The 24,134-nt window shown below is 36.1% G+C and overlaps 1 protein-coding gene across 1 annotated transcript in view; it reads left to right on the forward strand.

Annotated features, from left to right (window-relative positions):
• Nucleotides 1–24,134, forward strand: part of Vps13b (vacuolar protein sorting 13 homolog B) — a 494,062-nt gene that overhangs the window by 430,245 nt on the left and 39,683 nt on the right. Inside the window, exons 44-51 of the mRNA XM_090339134.1 lie at nucleotides 5,544–5,699; nucleotides 13,015–13,278; nucleotides 14,351–14,434; nucleotides 14,613–14,788; nucleotides 16,203–16,373; nucleotides 16,699–16,900; nucleotides 18,245–18,433; nucleotides 22,853–22,999. Coding sequence (XP_090195260.1) covers nucleotides 5,544–5,699; nucleotides 13,015–13,278; nucleotides 14,351–14,434; nucleotides 14,613–14,788; nucleotides 16,203–16,373; nucleotides 16,699–16,900; nucleotides 18,245–18,433; nucleotides 22,853–22,999 — 1,389 coding nt within the window. The remainder of the gene's footprint in view (nucleotides 1–5,543; nucleotides 5,700–13,014; nucleotides 13,279–14,350; nucleotides 14,435–14,612; nucleotides 14,789–16,202; nucleotides 16,374–16,698; nucleotides 16,901–18,244; nucleotides 18,434–22,852; nucleotides 23,000–24,134) is intronic.

Raw genomic sequence — 24,134 nt, forward strand, 5'->3', positions numbered from 1 at the left:
ATAATGACATCACACATTAGCATTTATGTAGAAATTTTTCTACTAAATTCTTAGCATTATTTCAAATTCCCATAACATCCTGAAATTTAACTGCCTTGAAAAAGCCATAATGAACAACAGATTTCACTTCATTCTATGCTAATTTATGTAACATCACTTATTCATTTCAGTTTTCCTTAACCATTTAATTTGCTTTCCAGATAATTTTATACATATGAGATTTTTTAATATTTGTACTTAATTTTTACTTATGATGCTCACCTGTCTTATCATTACATTAATTTGCAGTTTAACACATTATTTGGGTGAGACATAGCTCCTATGTTGAAAGATCATTCAAAATAAGAAACTTTTCTATTTTAATGCTCACATTTTAAGTGTTTTACATATAAATATCACCACCCAAATTTAATACTTAATTAGTTATTTTCATTAAATTTATTTGTTCAACAACTTATTCTTACAATAATGAGTTTTAAATTTAACAAGTCAATAATGCCAAAATTTTAATTTATCAATAAATAAAAAATTTGTAAATATATAAATGAACTGTTATATATTCAGCAGCTTTTTTTCCCTTGGATTGCTTGTTAATTATTTCTCCTACATTTCAATTAATTAGATATTGTTTTGAAGTTGCTTAGTTTCTCTTCAGTCACTATAGAGTAAATTAGAATAAAATGCAAAAGAAAGGAATGAGTGTGAAGAAAAGTTTTTTTTATTGTATTTTATTGTCGGGATAATGTATAGAGGGGTTATGGTTACATTCATCAGGTAGTGGGTACATTACTTTTCATACCTTGATACCCCTTCTTGTGTTTTTGTTCCCCTTTCGCTCGCCCATCCCCTTCTAGTCACCTTGTTTTCCCTATTTCAAATAAACAAATAAGTGTATATAAAGTATACCAGTATACAAATTCAGATACAACAACCTCATGAGATTAACCATAAGTGGGAAAAAAAAAGAGAAAAAAATACCTTCACATAGTACATTAAGAACAACAATCACAAAGATAAACCTCTTATTTCATTAACCTAGAGTTCATTTTGTTTAGACTCATCCTGTACAAGCTTATGCACACAGTTTTTGAGCTATTGTGATCCTCTTTTAGGAAAATCCTAAATGTGTACTAATTATTGCAAATAAGGAAAACCGTGGAGCCTATGTTCCTTTGGGTCTGGAGTACTTCACTTAATATGATTTTTCCAAGTCATTCCATTTTCTTATGAATGTGGTGATTTCATTCTTTCTGATGACAGCATAGATACCACATCTTGTTAATTCAATCATCTACTGAGGGGCATCTGCGTTGATTCCATATCTTCACTATGGTAAATAATGCTGCAGTGAACATTGTTGTGCTAATAGCTTTAGTATGTCCTTGTTTCTGAACATTTGGGTAAATGCCAACGAGTGGAATTTCTGGGCGACAGGGGAGATCTGTTTAGCCAATTGAGGAACCGCCATAGTGCTTTTGAGAATGGTTGTAGGAGTTTACACTCCCACCAACAGTATAGTAGTGATCCCTCCTGGGTACATTCCCACCAGCATCTGTTGTTATTAGATTTCTGGATAATGGCCATTCTAACTGGAGTGAAGTGGAATCTCAAAGTTATTTTGATTTGCATTTCTTTTATGGCCAGAGATGTCAAATATTTCTTCATCTGTCTATAGGCCATTTTTATTTCCTGAAGAAAAGTTTTAAAATGAATAATGAAATACTTAAATTCACAGAAAAGTATTTGTTACTTTTATCAGTTATGTATGAAAACATAGTTTCAAATTTCTACTTAACTATTTGCCTTCACTGATGTGCTCTATTTTCATAGATTCTATTTTCTTTTCCCTTCCTCCAGAATACATCAGTTCAGGAGCTCTCCCTTTGGACATGACCGTGTATGGTCCAAAGAACCTATGTCTAACCCCTGGAACACTTGTTCTGTTTTAAGTTTTATTTTGTATTGGAAGAAATATTAGTGCAAAGCTGTATATGTGCTCCCATCTGAAGTTTGCACTAGGAAAACTACAAATGGACTTTGGCTGCCAATGCAGAACTAGAGGGAGGTTCTGCTGAGAAAAAAAAAAAAATGTAGCCTTTTGGGACTTCCCAACAATTTTAGCCACTATATTCTAATGATTACTTTGGATTGTCATTGAAAAGTTCCAACAAGAAAGATTCCTATTTCGCTCCCTCCCACCAGTAGAACATATTAGACACTCATTTCAAAGGCCAAAATGAATAAAACTGATGTGAAGCTGGTAAAGAGAGTTTGTAAGGCTAATACTTAAAAGAAAGGAGATGAAAGAAAATTTATAGGTTGATAAGACAACATAAAAATCCCTAGGACTTCAGGCTGAGCCCATTGCTTTTCCCTTCCCCACATTGCTTCCCCTGCCAGTCTTACTCATTGTTAGCACAGTGCTCACTTCACCAGAGACTTCAGAGACAACCTGCTCAATTCTGACTAGAGCACCAGTTCTTGAGCTTCACAAATCACTAGAGCCAGCCACCATATAAATCTCCCTGTCTAACCTTGTCCCACTCTTTTCTCCATCATTTCCCATTTTTCCTTTTACTAATTTTGTCCTAAGCATTGTTTCTTCTTTTCACATCCCACACTGTCTGTTTAGCTTGGGAATGAACTGTCTCATGTTCCAGGTGAAATCTTACTCCGGTGGAGTCCCAGTGGTTTGTGAAGCTTGAGGAAGACTCTCCCTCCTCTGGACTTTCAAATACACTGCGCCTTTCCCCAGCCTCCTGCTGGATATTCACTCTTGTCTTTTTCTCCCTACAAGTTCATATGTTCCTTGTTGGTGGGGGGAGGGGAATCCTCATTTCTGCCTCTTTATTTCCTCCATTGTGCTCAGTATGTTGCCACCCTCTCAGGTAATGAAAATGTAATGAATGAATTGTGCACAGGAATTGCATTAAAATCAGAGTCTAACACACATCTCATGAACTCTGTGTGTGTGTGTGTGTGTGTGTGTGTGTGTGTGTGTGTGTGTGTGTGTGTGTGTGTGTGTCCAAGCCCGATTTCACATTTCCTTTAGTCTAGAAATGAAAATCAGTGTGAGCTCAATTGATAGAATGTTTGCCTGGTAATCCCAAGGTTCTATCCTCAACACTATCAAAAAAGATGTTATGAAGTAGAGATTTTCAATACCCATAGGAGTGAAATGTAGTTATTGAGTCCTGCAAGAACAATACCTCTAACCCTGGCATGCTGTCTGTGGGCATCTATCTGGGCGTTGCCATCCAGGTCCCAAATCTAGTTCCAATCCTAGTGATTACGTCACAGGACAGAGGACCAAGACACTCGTGGCCCTCCTGTATAGATGCTCTCTTCAGAATATAACTCCTCTCCAAAGAACCATATGCCTCAGTTGCCTTTAAATTGATGTTTAAATGGTTTGTTTTCCAGTGCTCGATTGGAAATTGAGCCTTGCATTAGTCCTGTTTTTTTTTTTGCTAGAGAGAAGTCTCAAGGTCTTTTCTTCCTGGGCTAACCCATTACCACAATCTGTAGCCTTCTGAATTGCTGATTATAGACATGAGCCATGGACACCAGGCTGATATTTAGATGTTTTTTGACAGGAGACCAAAACATTACAAATAATTGATGATGCATATGGAGAAAGGTGTTATGAGTATTTCTTGCCAACCTTTCTATGTGAACTAGACCCAACAATATCTGATTTTTTAATCATTCAAACAAAATATTTGTGCCAAGAGTCTTAGGGAAAAAAATGCTGCCTAGCAAAACATGAAATCTCATCATTAAAAACCGTGTGCATAGAAAGCAGCTGTTTTGAACTGAGTTCACATGCAAATACAAACATTCCTTAGTTAAAGTTACATAGGTATATTAAAACTTTATATTTAGAGTCTACGAAATATTTAGGGAAAAATAGCTTGATCTTAAGTACCTTGCCTCATTAATTTTTTTGTCATTTCCAGCTACCCATCTCTCCAAAGTAAACTTTTTTTACTTTGTGTGTGCCCTAAACTTTATTTCTAGTTGCTGCTGTTTACAAACAAAAAAACAAATGGTTGCAAACACTGCTATTGTTTTTCTTCTTTTTCCTGTAACTAATATTCAGACTTCAAAGATATGCTGGTACTTTTATGTAGAGTATGTGTATACAAGAGTAGGTTTCTCTTTAGGATACATGCTATCCAAAATATTTGTTGATATATATATATATAAATATATATGTGTGTGTGTATATTAATCTTAGTTACCAGCCTTTGTCCGTAGTAGCCTTTTGAATATTTTCTTTAGATATTTATAAGCCCAAATAGTACCACCTAGTTATCCACTAGAATTTATATTATGATAACCAGTGAGCTTGGGAATTTTAAAACAGAAGCATCTTGTCATAGGTTCCTCCTAAGCCTGCAACTAGAAAATCATCTTCTTCCAACAAGACTTATTATTATTATTATAGCAATGCTCATGTAAATCATGAGTATATCTATTATGATAACTCTTAAGGAGATTTTCAAAGTTGTATTTAATCTGTCAGTTGGAAGTATTTCCTGAGCTTTCTTTCCTTTCAGAGGTGGGAGAACATGGGCCCATAGGCTATATAATACATAAGAAAAATCATTTGGTACATGATGGTTCCGATATGTGTGCTTCTTATATGCTTCTTGTCAGCTGCCTGCACTGTACTGATAATTTTGTGAAGAAAACATGTTGTAAATATTCAAATTGGCTAACTTTTTCTTTGCCAATAGCCAAAGCATGTAAAACGTCATTTTCATTTAAATGTAGAGCCTAAAGAAGTACTAATTAGTTATTGTGAGTTTTTTCTATTACTATATATTACTATAATTCTGTTTTCTCAGCTTCAGTTTGTGGGTAGTATTCGGAATAATATATTTTTAATAAGCACAAAAGAAATTCCAACAGTAGCAAACATTATGAATAAATAAAAATACTAATCAAGAGATTAAACTGGTAAACATTACAATAAATACGGAATGCAATAAAAAGAGGAACAAAACATTTTTCTTACATCAAAACATTCATGGGATTTTTTTTATTTGATACTGCAATATCTTAAAAAGAATGTGTTTAATGAAGACTGCATCTTCACTTTTATTCTTTATTGAAAGAAAAGTAAGGCTATTTAAAGTATAAAATAACAAACAGCTTTATCTACTGTGTAATCATAAGAAGAAATAAATGATCATCTCAGACCAGCATTCTTTAATCTTACTTAAAAATCTTCTCGTCCTTCAAATGAATGGAATGGTATTTTCTCAAATCTTCAACAGACTTTTGACCATTTCTTAGTACCATTACCTTTTACAAGGTTAAAATTTTTATCTGAAAAATGACATTGACTGTATGTGGCATATTTGCTATTCTTAGACTGGTGAAATAAGCTGGAAGTGGATGAATAATTCAAGTTGGAAAGAAATCAGATGGTAGATGTGCAAATAGGAAGGTCTTCCAACAATGAGACTTTCATTTTAGGATAAGATTTTTGTTGGTATGTTTGGCATTATGCTGAGTATCGTTTTTCTGTCCAGCTGTTACACATCTGTATTGAAGGTTGGGGCAATTGGCGATGGTCTGAGCCCTTCAGTGTGGACCATGCTGGGACGTTCATCAGAACAATTCATTACAAGGGTCGAACGGCTTCCCTCATCATCAAGGTTCAACAACTCAGTGGAGTACAAAAGCAGGTAAGTCTGTGTTCATGAGCAACTTCTAAATCTTCTATATAATGAAGATGAAACTCAAAAGGAAGGAGTCCATCAAAGATGGCTATGCCTACTTGTGCCCACTACTACTGTGCCGGTGAGGATTAGACCAGTGCTTGCTGATCAGGCTGCTGCTGCTGGTGGTAGAGGTAGTGATGGTAGTCTCAGTTCCATTGTTCCCTGTCTTTTACAAGAGCTGCTAACGAGCAGTAAAATTTACTGATTTTAGTTTCACCTCTTCTTCCTGTCACCACCTACCTTCTGGTAGAGGTGCTAATGAGCTGTGAAAAATAGCCCAGGGCCTTTCCTGAGAAGGAGAAGAAGCAAAGGGTGGTGGAGACCTTGGATAATCCACCAGTGGATAACCCAGAGTTGTTCTCCTCCTCCATACGAGAATAACCTGTGTGAAAGTGGTGCAGTACTCTCCTGTAAAGAGGAGGGCCTGGGTCTCCTGCAAGCTTCTCTTTTCATAGGAGTTAATATTAACTGCAGTAAAAATTCACTGCAGGCTAACTCTTGGCATATAAAACCTGAGTTCTCAGCACATATTTTTATATATTTTATAAAACTTCCTTTTGGCTGTTTTTGAAGTTCTAAGACTGCAAAAGGGAAAAAGTATCTGACACTTTTTTGTGCATTCTTAAGAACCAAAAATGTGGTTCCTAAGGGATGTTTTTCAAACATAGAGCACATGATAAGAATAGGAAGGAAAAAAGGAAGTATTAAAATCTAACTGGTATACAAAGAAACTGGATCAGTCCTAAGAGTTTTAACATACACATCTGCACCTGGATTGTGACAGTCACCCAAGGCTTATGTGAACTGCACTCAGACCCTTGAAAGCAGGAGCTCCTTTGACCAAGCAGAAGTTCCTCTATTACCCTATGCCACAAACAAGCAAGAAGCAAGCAATTGGCAAAGGATGTAGGGCAGTAATGTATATATATATATATATATATGTATATATATATATTATATATATTTTTACTATTGGCCCACACCTAATCAGAGACTTGAACCCCTGTTCTCAATTGTTGTGTGCAACAGAAATCAAGAGAACCATAGCAGAAGATTCAGAAAAGAAGTATGGACGTCTTCCTCATAAACTGTTCATTCCTCTTAGCTTGATTGCCTGCAGAGGAACATAGAATAAAATGGGAAACACCAAAGTATATGACATAGTCTTGGCTCTTAAGTTGCAGATTTATGTAAATCCAGCCACAAATACAACTGACAATAAGTGTTAAGAGCATTTAGAAGCTTCATTAAGAAGCTTGAAAAATGTGTAGAATTTGAACTAATGTTCAAAGCAGGCAAGAAACTATACACATGGGATAAGTGAAGCTTATAAATGAAGGTACCTGTCTGAAGTACAGTCCTAACACACTGAAGTGTCACTGACTCACAACTGCCCTCCAAGTTCTCATATATGCACGTGCCCTCAATAAATATCTTCCCAACAGATATATATTGGCTTTCTGATTCTATTCTTTGCAGTCTTTTGGAAATGTCTCATTCACCTTTCCATCTACTACACATGTCTAAGAAATGATCCTTCAGCTTCCATTGGACTATTTCAAATGAGAAGCCCATTCCTCTATTGTTGATTCCTACCAACTAGTAGGATATTGTCTCCATAATTTGAGTTGAAATCTTATCATTCCTACCAACTTTTACTGTTCTCCAGAGCTGTGACAGACACACAACCTTTTATGAGGACTCTACCAGTCCCTTGTTTATAGCCCTTCAGCCCCTCAAGCTTCATTTTCACATTCGTGTGTTACGTATTATGACTGTTTGCACACCCTTCTTCTCCAACTCCTCTGTCCCCCTCCCCTTAAGTCTTATCTTCCTCAGCTTCCTATTATTTATTTTCTCAAACTGTCAGTTTGTTCAACAGAGTTACAGCATAGGAAATCTACCCCTGTATATACCATGTTTTAATTAGTTTGATTGTGGATATGTGCATATGGCCCAGTGTATGCTTTCCTATATGTTTATATTTTAGGTCTTCTAAATATCAGAGAAAATACATGCCCTTGGTCTCTCTGAACCTGACTTACTTGAAGTAATATAACTTTTTAAAAAACAGAAAATTTTATAATATACAGTTGCCACAATAAATGTTGATAAAAATATATTGATAAAAATATGTTGATAAACTTTTTTTAAATGTTGATGTTTTTAAAGTCTAAAAGAAAGTAATTAACATGTGGTATAGCCCATGTGATCAGAATCTCTGGAGGTCTTATTAAGGAGTAGAATGGCCCAAAATTTCAGATATAGAAAATTCTTCCAGTGTCCTGAAACTTTGCATGTCTTAGAAATTTCCCAGGGATGTTGATGATGCTCATCCAGGGGCCATTCTTCAGCTATCAGAGCTCTGAACTAAACTTTTTCCATTTGCTCAGCTCTTGCATTAGTTTTCTAGAACATTTACCCAGAAGTAAAATGGCAGGATCTTCTGTGGTAGTTAAGATTATAGACCACCTGTCAATCAGTATCCCCTATGTGATTTCCAGCAAATTATTTAACCTCTTTGTGAAACAGTTTCTGTCTCCCTGTCTTGTTACCTGGACTCTCCCCTCCCCCTGTTCTCAGCTTCTGTCCTCCCTTCTGCTTCTCCCTGGCCCTCTGCCTTTCTCCCTCTCCTTCTTTAGTTGTTTGTTGGAAGTTCTTGTGATTGAGCATATTCTGTAGGCACTCTACCACCTGAGTCACCCTCCAGCCCCTTTTTGCCTTGGTTATTTTTAAGTAGGGACTTACTTTATTTTTAGGCCATCTTAAACTTCATTCTACTGGGCTTCTTCTTGTCACTGTGGATGACAAGTTCTTATCACCATACCTAATCATTGGCTCATAAGACTGGAGTCCCATAAACTACTTTTTTGCTCTAGCTCTACTCAGAAGACAATCCTCCAATCTCCGCCTACGAAGTAGCAAGAATGAGAAGCAATGTGCCTGGCCGTGAATCGGATTCTCTATTAATTGAAAGTATTTATATTGCCTTCTTCAAGAAGTTAGCATGAGGATTGAATGAGTTTTTGTACACAAAATGCTAATGTGTGCCCTGGCCCAATTGTCATAGTCCAGTGAAGTTCAAATAGAGTTACTACAATAAAATAATCTCAGGAACGATTAATACTACATGGCCTTTTTATATAAGAGTAAATAGTGTCTCATTTTTCTGTCTCATTTTCTATGGAGTGATGTTAAATTTTAGGAATAAATATATGCAATGTTCCTGCATAGATATTATGCAACAGTATACCAAATGTCAGAAAATGGTCATTCAAAGAATGTATTTCTAAGAATGTCTCAAGTTTTACCTTACTCCCCTCCCTCTTTTCCTCAGCCACACAAACAAGTAAAAGGTTGAAGTACCTTTTAAATAGATTTAATACGTATTACCCAGGTTTTTAAATCTATAATCAGATTTGGTGAAGTATAGTTAGAGTATATCAGAAAGATTTCCTCAGATGGTGAGGTTAGGAAGGAAGAAAAGAACTAGGCTTTCAGAAAAGCTTCGTGGATTCACGCCTCCCTCGTGTCTTGGCTTCTTTCTTTCTGCTCCATCTGGGCCTGGACATTTGCAATAAACTGCAGCTGCCTAATTACGAGGGCTCATTTGGGGAGGTGAGTATATGCAGATCCCCGATGTGACTTACTGCATTCATATGCCCCTGGACAATAGAGAACTGGCTGAAGCTCTTTTCAACATTGATATTTGTTTGTGAGGGTTCTACCTTTCCTATATTCTCATTTCCCCATATACCAAATCCCCCAGGAACTTAGTACATTAGATAACACTCATGTATACTTACTTGCTATTGTGTTTCCCATTTCTTCATTGAAGAAACCTTTACTACTCTAAAAGCTTGTATGTATGCATATTTGTGTTTTTATACATGCACTTTTAATCATGGCTAAGATATCATTTTCAGTGCATCTGGTGCTCTGGAGTTGTTCTTTAATATCACTATTCTTCTTGGCACTGATCTAATAAGAGTTCTGAAACCTGCTAAGTAAAATCATATGTGGAAATCTTCAATACACATCTTTGTGGCTTGGGGAAAAGACAGGAATTAGTGTGAAACCTGGAAATGTGTATTAAAGAGAAACCTTACATTTTAAAAAATTAACTAGCTGTCTTCAACTGATAAATTAATCTTGAAATTCTAACTACAATTTTCAAAATCAAGACACTTAAAAGCCACTTTGAAGAAAAGCAGACAGCTCCCCTGAACCTGCCACCATGAAAGAGCAGCGTTCCAGTGAGTAGCCATTTTGAATTGTCCTTCATCTAAGCAGTCATCTTTCCCTGGACATTTTGAAGATTTTCTTTTTCTTTTTCTTTTATTTTTTTCAATCATATTTGAAAGCCTATTTAGCAGGATTTTTAGTTGAAAATGAAACTGTAAAAATTCACCAACGGAATCTTTGTCTCCAAATGAATTGAATCCCAGATGGCTGCAGAGAGTCTGTGGTTTTTGTAAAAGACAGAAATACTCTCTTCTGAATCTCCTGAGATACAGAGGTTGTGAAGCCAGAGTCATGCACATGTATTGCTAGGCCTTGGAATACCAATAATAAGAACAGAGTCAAATACTGCCTCAACACTTGCAAATGTTTATTTAAAGTTATCTGCTGCTATGGTATCATAAGACTTAGCATGAATTGTTTAGTAATCCTTAGCATATGCTCCAAAAAGCTTGTCTTCTAGTTTAGAATTGTGGTTTAGTTGACTTTCAGGGTTTCCTCTTCTAAAAACATAGTTTTTAAAAGATTATAATGCCTGGTGTACTAGAAGAAGTATAACAGTGAAGCATAGCTTGTTTGACATATGTGCTCCTTCCTCAGAAATTCAAATGATAAAGAAAACACTAAATCCCACTATTCAAATAACACCAAGCAAAACAACAGCATTTAATTTGAGGTCTATCAATCTAATAGATTTGTTTGGAATGAATACAGAATCCATTTAAAAATAGTGATTTATGTATTTGTGTAACTAATAATGGATTTAAAAATCATGGTACAGCATAACCATGTTGTAATGGCATAGAAATATCAACTAGGATACTAGGAAAATATAAAGGTTACTTTATAGTTTATATAAGGGTTACTTTACAAACTGTGTTTTTTTCTTTTTTAATGCCAGCTCTAGAGCTTGAACGCTAGGCCTGAGTGCTGTCCCCAAGCTTTTTTGGTGTTTGATTGGAGGAAGAGTCTCATAAATTATTCTTCCTGGACTGACTTTGAACTACAATATTCAGATCTCAACCTCTTGTGTAGCAACAATTACATGTGTAAGCCAGTAACACTAGGCCCCCCTTTTTTTTAAGTATTTCTCATATTATAAAATAATATGTATAACATGATATATTAGTATGCTATACATATTCATGTTATAAAATAATTTGCCTTTAAAAAATATGTCCTATATAAAAGTACATTTACAATATACCTTTTAGATTTTTTTATTGTACAGGTGATGTACAGAGGGGTTACAGTTATATAAGTCATGTATTTAGTACATTTCTTTTAGAACAGTGTCACCTCTTCCCTTTTCTCCCAGTTTTTTTCATTCTTGGTCCCCCTCCCCCACAAATTGTATAGTTCATTTTCAGTATAGTTCCTTGTGAATATCACTGCTGAATTCTTTCACACTTTTTCCCACCATGTCTGTGCTTCCCCTTCCCACATCAGATAAACTTACATACAAAAGTACATAAATCAAAAATAGTGACAAAAGGAGCAAAACAAAAAAAGTAAAATTAAAAACCTCTTGCTTCCATTTCTTCAAGTTCATTTTGATAAACATCACCTTATATGCACATAACTGTTGAGCCCTTGTGATCCTCTCCTAACAATATCCTCCTTTGGTCTCACCGTGAATGTTTAGAGTCCTGTTTAATTTATCATGTTCAAGTGTAAGTTTTTTTTTACTATTCAGGGGTTTACTTGTAGATTTATAGACACATTCTGATTGTTACAAATGAGGGAAAACATGAAACCTATAATTCTTTAGTTCTAGCTTACTTTGTTTAATATAATTTTTTTCCAAGTCTTTCCATTTCCTAATGAATGAAACAATGTCCTTCTTTCAGATGGGAGCATAGAATTCCATTGTTTATAAATGCCACATTTCTTGATAGACTCATCCACTGAGGACCATCTGGGTTGATTCCATATTTTGGCTATGGTAAATAATGCTACAGTGAACATGGTGGCTTAATGTGGCCTGGTTTGTGATCAGTTGGATAAATACCCAGGAATGGGATTGCTCTACACTAAGTCTTTAGAGGAACTTCCATAATGCTTTCCAGAGTGGTTAAACAAGTTTACATTCCCACCAATAGTGTATAACAGATGCTGGTGGGGATGTGAACAAATAGGAACACTGTAATATTCATTCAATTTCAACTAATATAAGAAAAATTTCTTTTTATTGACAATTTTTAAAGCACTAGTAACCCAAAAGGTTTTATTATATTTTCACACATGTGTACAATGTACTCTAAACTTGTCCCTCTATCCACTATTCCTCATCCTGTCCTCCTCCTTAAAAAATTTCCACAACTTTCATTGTTTAATGTACATACATACACATGAAGTACATAGAACATATTCACCCTCATTCACTCACTCTAGTGGACCTCCCATTGGTGTCTGTTCCCACAGAGCCTATTTTACTTTCCCATTATTGCTTTTTTTTCATTACTTTTAGTGCTATTAACATCACAAAAGGATTTCACAGTGGTATTTCACACCTGCATATATTATAATTTAGTCAGATTAACCTCTATTGCTCTCTTTTCTTCATCCCTCTGCCCATCTCTATTATCTTTTCTTCTTCTGCCATCCTCATCTCCCTAAAAAGGAGTTACAATGCAGGTTTGACTGTGGATGGGTAGATAGATGGATGAACACACACACACATTTTCCAGCCATTCTATGGTTTTTCACCCTAAGCCTCCTTACAGTACTGGTCACTTTTCTGGGTTTGAGCTTCTACCCTTCCCTCTTTCAGTGTTATTTACACTTATTTCACAAGTCTTTATCCCCAGTTCCATCTTCTCTCTCAAGTACTTGACTGTATTCCTAACTAGGCATTAGACCTGGCTGGACATATCCTTTGAATACTGGCACTCAGCTCTTTCCTTAAAGTCCTGTTTCCTTTTAGTCTTTCAAGTACTAAGCTAAGTATATTTTTAATGAACATCAAATTGTCTGAATGAGTCTATATTTATTGTTACTAAAGCCCAAACTGATTAAATCTTACATTGTCTTTTAGATCATCATCTGTGGAAGACAGATCATCTGTAGCTACTTGTCTCAAAGCATAGAACTAAAAGTTGTTCAGCATTACATTGGTCAAGATGGTCAAGCTGTAGTTCGAGAACATTTTGACTGCCTCACAGCGAAACAGAAATTACCCTCATACATATTAGAAAACAGTGAGTTGACAGAGTTGTGTGTTAAGGCCAAAGGAGATGAAGATTGGTCAAGAGATGTGTGCCTGGATCCCAAAGCTTCTGAGGACAGCATTGTTATCCAGGTATGACAATTAATATAATCTAGAGAGGGAAAATACAATCTGAGGGAAAATTCTACAACATATTTTTACTTGAGATAGGCAGTACCTAATTTATTAAAATATTATTTTTTAATCTTATTATAAAGTAATATGTAAAAAAGAGAGATCTAGAAAAGCTTTGAATAGTGCTTCTGAAATGGTTGCCCTCCTATACCTATTCTACCTGGAACCTTGAAAAAAGATTCTGGTACATCAAGCCTGAGGAAATACAGGTGGCAGCACCTGTACTTGAGGACTTTTGTGATAGTCAGTTCTTATTATGTCTTCACCATCCTCATTTTTATTCCCATAAGAATAAATCTTCTTAAGCCAGACTCAAAGGAACATAGGCTCAATGGTTTCCCTCATTTGTCATAATCAGTAGAAACCTTGGGCTCTCCTAGCAGAGATTTACAATAGAACAAAACCTAGATACATAAAGCCATATAGAGTGAAGCTAAATGAAAGGACCTCCAGGATATAGAAACAAAAGCCATATAATGAGTGATTGTTGTCCTTAATGTTCTATGTTATCTCTCATCTCTTTTGCTGTCCCTTGGTTATCTCATATTGTTACAGTATTTCACCTTGCTATCTGATATATTATATATAAGCATATTTGGTTATTTGAAGTCGGATAGGGAAGGGAGGAAAACAAAATGAGGGGGAAGGGTGGGAGAGGGAAATGGGGAGCAAGACATGAGAAAGGGTATCAATGTTTGTGAAGTAATGCACCTTCTATCTGGTGAATATAATGTAACCCTTCTATTAATTACAATAAAAATATATTAAAAAAAGAATAAATCTTCTCTTTTGCTCTCTATTATCTTCTTTCACATTCTCCATTGCAAAGCCCTTTATCTTTATCAACTCAGCTGTTGACTCTGCTCCTCCACTTTTGCCATGATAAAATCAGATTTTGTTGTGAGTGGCTTTTTTAAAATATAACTTTAAACATTGTTATCATCCAAACTAATACTGAATCCATGTCTTATTTTGACTAATTAGTAGACTGGTTAGTATCTGATAGGACCCTTTTCCATCTCATTTGCAGGTGCCAGCTTCAGACAGTTCTATTATTTATGTCTGGTGCACAGTTTTGACTTTGGAACCCAACTCTCAAGTGCAACAACGAATGGTGAGTGCTTTCACAACTGTGAAATATGGTATGTGACTCTGACCTTTCCTGCTCTAAAATAAATTAAGGTCAGAGTGACCCAACGAAGAGATTTATTGCGAGTTTGTTTCAGCATCAAACAGCTGGAATACTGCAGAAAAGCAAATATGAAAGTTGTTCTGTCCTTTTATTTTTATAGATTGTGTTCAGCCCTCTTTTTATCATGAGGAGTCATCTTCCAGACCCCATTATCATACATTTAGAGAAAAGGAGTCTGGGATTGAGTGAAACACAGATTATTCCAGGAAAAGGACAGGAAAAACCACTGCAGAACATAGAACCTGACCTTGTACATCACCTAACATTTCAAGCAAGGTATTGGCAAAATATTTTATATTTTCTTAAATTTTATTTTATTGTAAAGGAAATATATAGAAGGTTTATAGTTACATAAGTAAGGTAATGAGTACATTTTTTGTCGAACATTGTTACCCCCTCCCTCATTTTCTTCCATTTTCCTTCCCCTCTTCCTCCCCTCCCCACCAAGTTGTAAAGTTCATTTATAAAATAGTGTCTTGAGAGCATCAATATTGCATTGCTTAGTTCGCCCTTTGTCCTTTGTTTCACCATTTTGCTATTCCCCTTCCCTTCCCCAAATCAAATAAATGTGCATACAAGACACAAAGTGCCAAAATCAAAATAGTAACAACGGGATAAACCAAAAGGGGGTAAGGGGGAAAAAATAATATCATACAGTACATTAAAAAAAACACCACTTATTTCCATCTTGGAGTTCATTTTGATTATCATCCTTTTATATGATTATAAGTACATAGCTATTGAGCTACTGTGATCCACTGCTGGGAATAGATATGCTAGATATTACTGTAGAGGGAAACTATGTAGCCTATGTTTCTTTGGGTCTAGCTTGTTCAGCTTAATATGATTTTTTCCAGGTCTCTCCATGTCCTTATGAATGGGGTGATATTCTTTCTGATAGAGGCATATATCACATTTACTTTTTTTGTTGTTCTTGCTCATATTCTTTTTTTATAGTAACTAATAGAGGGGTTACATTTATATTTGCCAGATAGTAGGTACATTACTTCAATATCACATTTTCTTGATCTAGTCATCTACTGGGGGTATCTGGGTTCATTCCTTATCTCAGCTATATATCTTAGTATATAATACTGAAGTGAGCATAGTTGTGCTGGTAGCTTTAATGTGACCTTGTTTGTGATCATTTGGGTAAATGCCCAGGAGTGAGATTGCTGGTTCTAATGTGTGTGTGTGTGTGTGTGTGTGTGTGTGTGTGTGTGTGTGTGTGTGTGTTAACATATATAATTTATATTTAATTAACTTATTCTGTTTTATTTATTTTTTTTTTTTGCCAGTCCTGGGCTTGAGCTCAGGGCCTGAGCACTGTCCTTGGACTTTCTCAAGGCTAGAGCTCTACCACTTGAGCCTCAGCACCACTTCTGGCTTTTATCTATGTATGTGGTACCGAGGAATCGAACCCGGGTCTTCATGCATGCTAGGCAAGCACTTTAACCACTAGGCCAAACTCCCAGCCCCAACTTATTCTGTTTTAGTTGACAGTATGACTAGAGTTTTCATCTAAACATGGGCAGATGAGGAGGAAAATCCAGTACCCAGATCATGCCAGAACTCTGTCATAAATTCCTAAATCACAAAAAGTAGGCTTAGTATTATAGAAAAGTATTAATCTATAGTATTAAAGACCACTTTAGAAACTTATCTTTTTGTTTTTCTTCTCATTTCCTAGGGAAGAATATGATCCTTCAGACTGTGCCGTTCCCATTTCAACAGCACTTATTAGGCAAATAGCCACTAAAATCCATCCTGGAGGCACAGTTAATCAGATCCTTGATGATTTCTATGGGCCAGGAAAGATCCTGGTCCCCACATGGCCCTATAACAAGAAGGATTCTGACAGGTACCATTATTTAGCAACATTTTTCTATACTTGTAAATATTACAAATAGTAGATACTGTAAAATGTTGGCTGTGGGGAGGGACTAAATACATGTATTTGGCATATTCTGATCTTTCATCATCCAGTTAGGTATATTTTATAGTATTTTTAACTCATAAGTACATAAGTACATGAAAAGTGGTTTTTCTCCTGCTTGCACATTGAATGAGTTTGATATGAAAAGGTGTCATTAAGAGGCACTGTGTGTCTGGAATCCTTAAACATATTCATGAATACTCAAGTTATCATATTTCATTGAGTCTCTTGGATGTCGTATTTGGAACAGGAATGAACAGCTGAGTCAGTGGGACAGCCCAATGCAAGTGAAGCTGTCTATCTGGAAGCCATATGTTAGAACATTGTTGATCGAACTTCTACCCTGGGCCCTGCTTATCAATCAGTCCAAGTGGGACCTCTGGCTATTTGAAGGAGAGAAGATTGTTCTACAGGTTCCTGCTGGCAAAATTATTATCCCTCCTAATTTTCAGGTACTATTAACTTTTAAAATGAACGCAATTTTTTTTTCTCAACAACTAGATTTTATTCTGAGGTTGCCTTTATGAGCTTAACAGAGTAAATCATCTGTGGAAAACTGTCCTGGTAAGTGCATACATAAGGGGTGTGGAATGTTCTTTGATATTCAGACTTTTCAGTCGTTGGGTTTTTTTTTCCCACCAGCAGTATTCATGGTTGATTTGTCATTAAATGTGGTAAGTTATACTAGTTACATTCTTGTTGCCATTGTATACAGAACATTTGACAAGTACCAGGGTTTATCTTCTCAAATTGATATGGATACAAACCCATATTATGTCCTAATCCATTCCCTGGATATTCTTTGCAGATCTGAAAAATTCTTTGAAATCTGAATGGTACCAAGGCTTGCTAGACAATCATTTTTCTTTAATAAGTGAACTTGGATGTCTATAATTACAAATATTCACCTGGTTGTATTGTTTATAACATAGTAATACAATTAATAAAGGCATAGAGAAAGGGAGATCACATTGTAAAACTTAGACAAGAAGAATTCATATGACTGAAAAGAAGAAATTTTATATGAAGCAACTATATAATATATACGTCTGTAAGAAAATAGTGAGCTGGGTGCCAGTGGCTCATGCCTGTAACCCTCGCCACTCCGGAGACTAGACCTGAGGATTGCAGCTCAAAGTCAGCCAGGCAAGAAAGTCCATGAGACTCTTATCTTCAGGTAACCACCAAAAAGGTGTAAGTGGAGCGATGAGTCAAGTGGTAAAGCAATAAAGATGAGGAACAGCACCCAGGACCAATACACAGAAAAGCACAGAAAGAGAAAAATAGAGAGGAAAGAAAGAAGAGAAAGGAGGGGCGGGGAGAAATAAGGGAGAGAGGGAGGGAGGGGAAAAGAAAATAAATATAAATCATAAGAAAATTATTTGCCTGATAGAGAAGAATATCAGAGTTTTTTTTCTTTTTAGTTTTAGTCCACAAACATCTTTATTCAGTTGCACTTTTCCTTTAAAACAAAATCAAATGCTGTTACCTTATGTAATTGGAATGTTGACCTATATGAACCTAATGTTACAGATTACTCTCTTGTCAAATGAAACCTTTCCATTTTTAAGCCTTTGGTAGTCACATTTTTGAATGTGTTTTTCCCCTTTATAAATGTGGATTTCAATTGTGAATCAAAGACATTGGAAATCAAGATTAAACATATGTTGTCATTACAAAAAAGGGGGAAGATATTTGGCTGCCTTAGTAGACCTATTATATGATACTTTAAAATCTAATACATTGATATTAAAAAGACCATAGTTAAGAAAAATAATTGAGGAATTCTTTTTCAGGAAGCTTTTCAAATTGGAATATACTGGGCAAATACAAACACTGTGCACAAGTCAGTAGCAATTAAATTGGTCCATAACCTGACATCTCCAAAATGGAAAGATGGAGGTAATAGTGAAGTTGTGATTTTGGATGAAGAAGCATTTGTTGATGCAGAAATAAGACTTGGCGCTTTCCCAGGACATCAGAAGGTAACATTAAAGTTGATGCAAACTGGGGAAATAGGATGACACCTTCATAAATTATTTTAAATGAATGTGTTTTTTTCTTTTGTAGTCTCTTTTCAGTGTTACTTGTAAATAACAGTAAAATGCTTGGTTTCTTAACTTAGACCTCTATTTTACAGTGGATTTTTTTTCCTTTATTAGTGATTAAAAACTGTGTCACATAATTTATCCAGTAGCTACTCTCCTTCAGACTACTCAGCGATCACTTGATTTATAGTATATAAATGGACTTATTCCAAAATACAAACTATACTTATCCTGATTCTTTAAAACAAGAAATAAAGTATCTTCTGAAATGGACATCTCGAACAAAACAATAGGTTTCTCATGTAGTCAGTGTTATAACAGGGAATTGTGTTCAACAGTGGACTAGTTTCATGTGTTTTAGAGATAAGGTTTTAGATATGCTCTATTTTTAGTCTCATGAACTTTCCCACCTGGCTTTGCCTCTGAACAGCAATCTTTGTGCTTTAGCCTCCTGAGTAGCTAGGATTATGGGCGTAGTCATTGGTGCCTGGCTCATTTGGTTATTTTTTTTTCTTTGTGGGTCATGGAGCTTGAAGGAGGCCTGGACTTTGTCCCTGAGCTCTTCAGCTCAAGGCTACTGCCCTACCCTTAAGCCAAGCCCACTTCCCATTTTCTAGAGGTTAATTAGAGATAAGTCTCAGGGACTTTCATTTAGCCTCATCCTATATGGCCTTATGTATCCATGTTTTAAGCTATTGTATTCCTCTGCTAGGAGAGTCCTAGGTGTGTACTAATTATACCAATGAGGGAAACCATTGAACCTATGTTCCTTTGGGTATGGCTTACTTCACTTAATATTATTTTTCCAAGTCTTTCCATTTCCTAACAAATGGGGCAATTTGTGGGTCATTCTTTATGATAGCAGCATAGAATTCCATTGTGTGTAAATACCACATCTTCTTGAAGGGCATCTGGGTTTGTTCCATATCTTTGCTATGGTAAACAGTGCTGCAGTGAACATCATTGTGCTAGTAGCTTTAGTATGTCCTTGTTTCTAATTGGGTAAATGCCAAGGAGTGGAATTGCTAGTTCATAGGGGAACTCTATGTTTATGTTTAGTCTTTTGAGGAACCGCCAGGTATTTTAACAAGAGCTTTATCTTGTGTGATTGTTGTTCTTAATGTAAAATATGTTATTTCTCTTTTCTTTTGTTGCCTTTGGTTAATCTCATATTGTTACAGTATCAGACATTTTTACCTGGCATATAGTATATATGTATTTGTTTGTTTGTTTGAAATAGGAAAGAGAATGGGGGAAAACAAGATGATTGGGAGGGAGGGAGGGAAATGGGGACAAAAACATGAGAAAGGGTATCAATGTGTGAGAAGTAATGAACCTTCTATCTGATGAATATAACTGTACCCCCTCTATACATTACAATAAAAAAAGAAGATAAAGTACACACACACACACAGTCTCAGGTCCTTTTGTGCCCAGGCTGGCTCTGAACCTTGATCCTCAGACCTTAGCCTCCTTAGTAACTAGAATTACAGGCATGAGCCACCACGCCTGGTTTGGTCACTTTTTTTTTTTTTTGATAGGTCATGGGGCTTGAATTTGGCCTGAGTGCTGTCCCTGAGCTCTTCAGCTCAAGGCTACTATCTTACCCTTGAGCCAAACCCCACTTCTCATTTTCTAGAGGTTCATTGGAGATAAGTCTCAAGTTCTTTTATGTCCCAGCTGGCTTTGAACCTTAATCCTCAGATCTCAGCCTCCCGAGTAGTTAGGATTACAGGCGTGAGCCACTGTGCCAGGCTCCAGCTTGGTATTTTTTTTTAAATAAATTTTCCTAAAACAAGAAGTCAGTTTTCCTTCAGAATTCAAAGGTGTTATAAATTTCCTGAAAATTGTCTGGGCAGCACATGTTTCTGTTCCATAGTCCGAAGTACTGTAGCATGGGTTAAATGGCAAAGACATGCAAGCATGAGTCCCAAAAGTTGAATACTTCTAAGTGAACTACCACCAAAACTTGGGAAAAAAAGTAAGTTACAATGTACAGCCAAAAAACAATACCCTAACCCCTTATAGTCATCATAGCAAGTGCTAATAAATGTTTGTGAATAAAGGAGCTATTGGAAAATATACTGATTTCCACTTGCTCTTCAGCAATAACTCAAATTTTTGAGTGTCAGGAATTCCTTTATACTTTTCAAAATTATTGAAGATTCCCCAAATCCTTTATTTCTGAAGGATGTATCAGTTAGTACCAGTTTTAAAAGTAAGGCACATTTTTTTTTACCAGTTCTGGGGCTTGAACTCAGGGCATGGCACTGTCCTTGGACACATTTTACTCAAGGCTAGTGCTCTGCCACTTGAGCCACAGTACCAATTCCAGAATCAAACCTAGGGTTTCATGCATGCTAGACGAGCACTCTACCACTAGGTTATGCTCTCGCCCCCAAAGCAGAACTTTTTTTCATATATTTTTTTATTGTAATTAATAGAAGGGTTACATTACATTCACCAGATAGAAGCTACATTACGTCACAAACATTGATACCCTTTCTCATGTCATGGTCCCCATTTCCCTCCCCCCTCCCCGCTCATCTTGATTTTCCCCCTTCCCTCTCCTATTTCAAATAACCAATTGAGCATATATAAAATATATCAGATAACAAGGTGAAATATTATAACAATATGAGATAACTAAGGGACAGCAAAGGAGATGAGAGATAACATAGTACATTAAGGACAATAATCACTCATTTTATGGATTTTGTTTCTATATCCTGCAGGTCCCTACATTTAGCATCATGCTATATGGCCTTATGTATCTAGATTTTGTTCTATTGTGAATCTCTGCTAGGAGAGCCCAAGGATTCTACTGATTATGACAAATGAGGGAAACCATTGAGTCTGTGTTCCTTTGAGTCTGGCTTACTTCACTTAATATGATTTTTTCTAAGTCTTTCCATTTCCTTACAAATGGGGCAGTATCATTCTTTCTGACAGCAGCATAGAATTCCACTGTGTATAAATACCACATCTTGTTGGTCCACTCATCAACTGAGGGGCATCTGGGTTGGTTCCATATCTTTGCTATGGTAAATAGTGCTGCAATGAACATCATTGTGCTAGTGGATTTAGTATGTCCTTGTTTCTAGACGATTGGGTAAATGAACCAAGGCAGAAAATTTTAAAGCATAAAAATTTTAATATATTTCATAAGCCATCTGAATGATATTTTACATTGCCTGTGGGAGTGTCCATATACTCATGAGGAAATTAGAGTGAAAACATAGTGTCTTATTAATATTTTTATTTATTTACTACTTTTTTTTTGCCCCTGGTGCTGGTGGCTCACACCTGTCGCAACTCAGGAGGCTGAGATCAAGAATCACAGTTCCAAGCCAACACAGGAAGAAAAGTCCCCAGGAGACTCTTATCTCCAATTAGCCACTCAATAAACAGAAGTAAAATTGTGGCTCAAAGTGGTAGAGTGCCAGCCTGGCACAAAAGAGCTCAGGGACAGCATCCAGGTTCAAGCCCCACAACAAACAAAAAATAATACCATTTCTCACTTTGAGACACCACCTTACCCCCTTCTCAGAGATCACCCATGAGCCTCCAGACCACTGTCTGAGACCTGCTGTCCTAAGATTACCACTTACTAAATGAGTAGGTAGCATCTCCTCTGAGCTGATGTTCCTCAAGTAATATAATAAGGTAATGGAATGATAAATGAAGTAGTGAATTGCAATGCTGTAGAACCAGAACTCATGGATCCCAACTCCAAGTAGGCCTGGGCAAGTTGAACGGTGGGACCAATAATAACTACCTATTTAGATATTATGATGCTTCAGTTAGATCTTATGATGTTTCCACTCTGTATTTCCTCTGTAATATAAGACACATAAATTACCAAGATTGAAAACAAAACCACAGAAGTCAGTAATATGCTTAAAATATTTACAGTGAGTGGGTAGAACAATATTTTAATATGTGTGGGTCAGTCGTTATTTTTTTCTCTGTTATCATCACCATTATTGTTAGAACCCTCCTTGTACTATAAGAAGCATTTTATAAGATCACTGCTATAAAGGATTAGAGATGCTGGGTTGAATCTTATTGAATAAGACATGCTTGCACATAAGTGCTTTATAAATATTTTGTGAGATAATTTACAAACTAATCTGAAAACCTTCTGTTTATCACTACACAAGAGCATCAAAAGTAACTACCTTACTGAAAAGTAAATGCTAGCCCTTTCCATTGGCCAGTCAGTTTTGAGACTGAAAGGGACTGCTATTAAATACAATGGACAAACCAGATAAAATGTTTGAAAGATTTGTATATGTCACATGTCATCATCATTATGTAAAAATTGCTCTTTCTTTCCTCGATTTTATCTTATAGTTGTGCCAATTCTGTATTTCCTCCATGATACAACAAGGTATACAAATTATTCAGATTGAAGACAAGACTACAATCATCAATAATACACCATATCAGATATTTTATAAACCACAATTATCTGCCTCTAATCCCCATTCTGGAAAGGAGGTAAGACATCCATAATATGGTTGATTTTATAGATAAACAAATAGAATTGACTTTTTTAGCCTCATGTGAAGAGCAAAATGAACATTAATTATAGGTAATTTAGGATTAGTAATTAGATGCTATAATTAAAGCCATGAATGGTAACTGATGAGCCAAAATCCTCCAAGGCAGCAAATCCTGACACAGTGCTGGATTGTTTCTGCCTCCATTGCATTTACTTAGATTCACTAGCATTAACTTTTTGGTACTCTAGAAGATTCTCTAAACCCACACTAGCAGAAAAGGGACAGGTTTCCAACTTGCATGAAAAAGAACATCTGGCTTACAAGCCACAGAAGCTGAGGAGGCTATATGGACCAAGGGTTAGGTCTGAACTCAATCAGTCAGCCAAGTTTGTGTCTATGAGGGTTATAATGTGAAAATGTACCAGATCATTTCTCTTGACAACTCATTGACAGGATATAAGTTAAACAATATTCAGAAGGATTTTTTTTTGCAGTTAAAATGAACAGTTACATTTAAGAGAAAATGGCATGCTACTGTTTCATACTATCAAACTATCATATCGGAAAGTATTGCCGTTCTTTGCCTTTGTCTGCAGCTATTACTTACAGGCCCTAGAAATTAGAGCAGAATAATCAAATAAGATTAAAGTACTATACTTTTTACATTGCAATGTATGTGGTTTTTACAAAAATGTCAGAACAGTGGAATTTCATTCTAGATAACTGAAAGATCAATAAAAATAAACATTTATTGTTCAGGTAGAAAACAGAGGTTATCATCCTCTGCACTGTTGGTAGGGAATTGGCATGTGTTCTAGTAATTTTCCTGATTATCCTACTTCACTGTGTACAAAAATGAAAAGCTGAGTTCAAACCCAGAAAAAAAAGAGTTCTTATTTCCCCCACTTATTTACACAACTACTGATGCCAGAGCATTAGAAATACAATGTGCAGGGGAGGATACAGTCCAAATCACAAAGCAGCAAGTGGCAGAGCCCAGCCAAAAACCACGTTTTATGTGCCTGGGTTTGGGATTTCCTCAATGTCTCTCAGTCTCTGGATCTCTGCCTCTTGAGTAGCTAGAATTACAGGTATGAACCATTGTGCCTAGCATTGTAAAACACCCTAGC

This window comes from Megascapheus bottae, chromosome 9 (assembly GCF_031878675.1).
Source record: "Megascapheus bottae isolate mThoBot1 chromosome 9, mThoBot2.hap1, whole genome shotgun sequence".
NCBI lineage: Eukaryota > Metazoa > Chordata > Mammalia > Rodentia > Geomyidae > Megascapheus > Megascapheus bottae.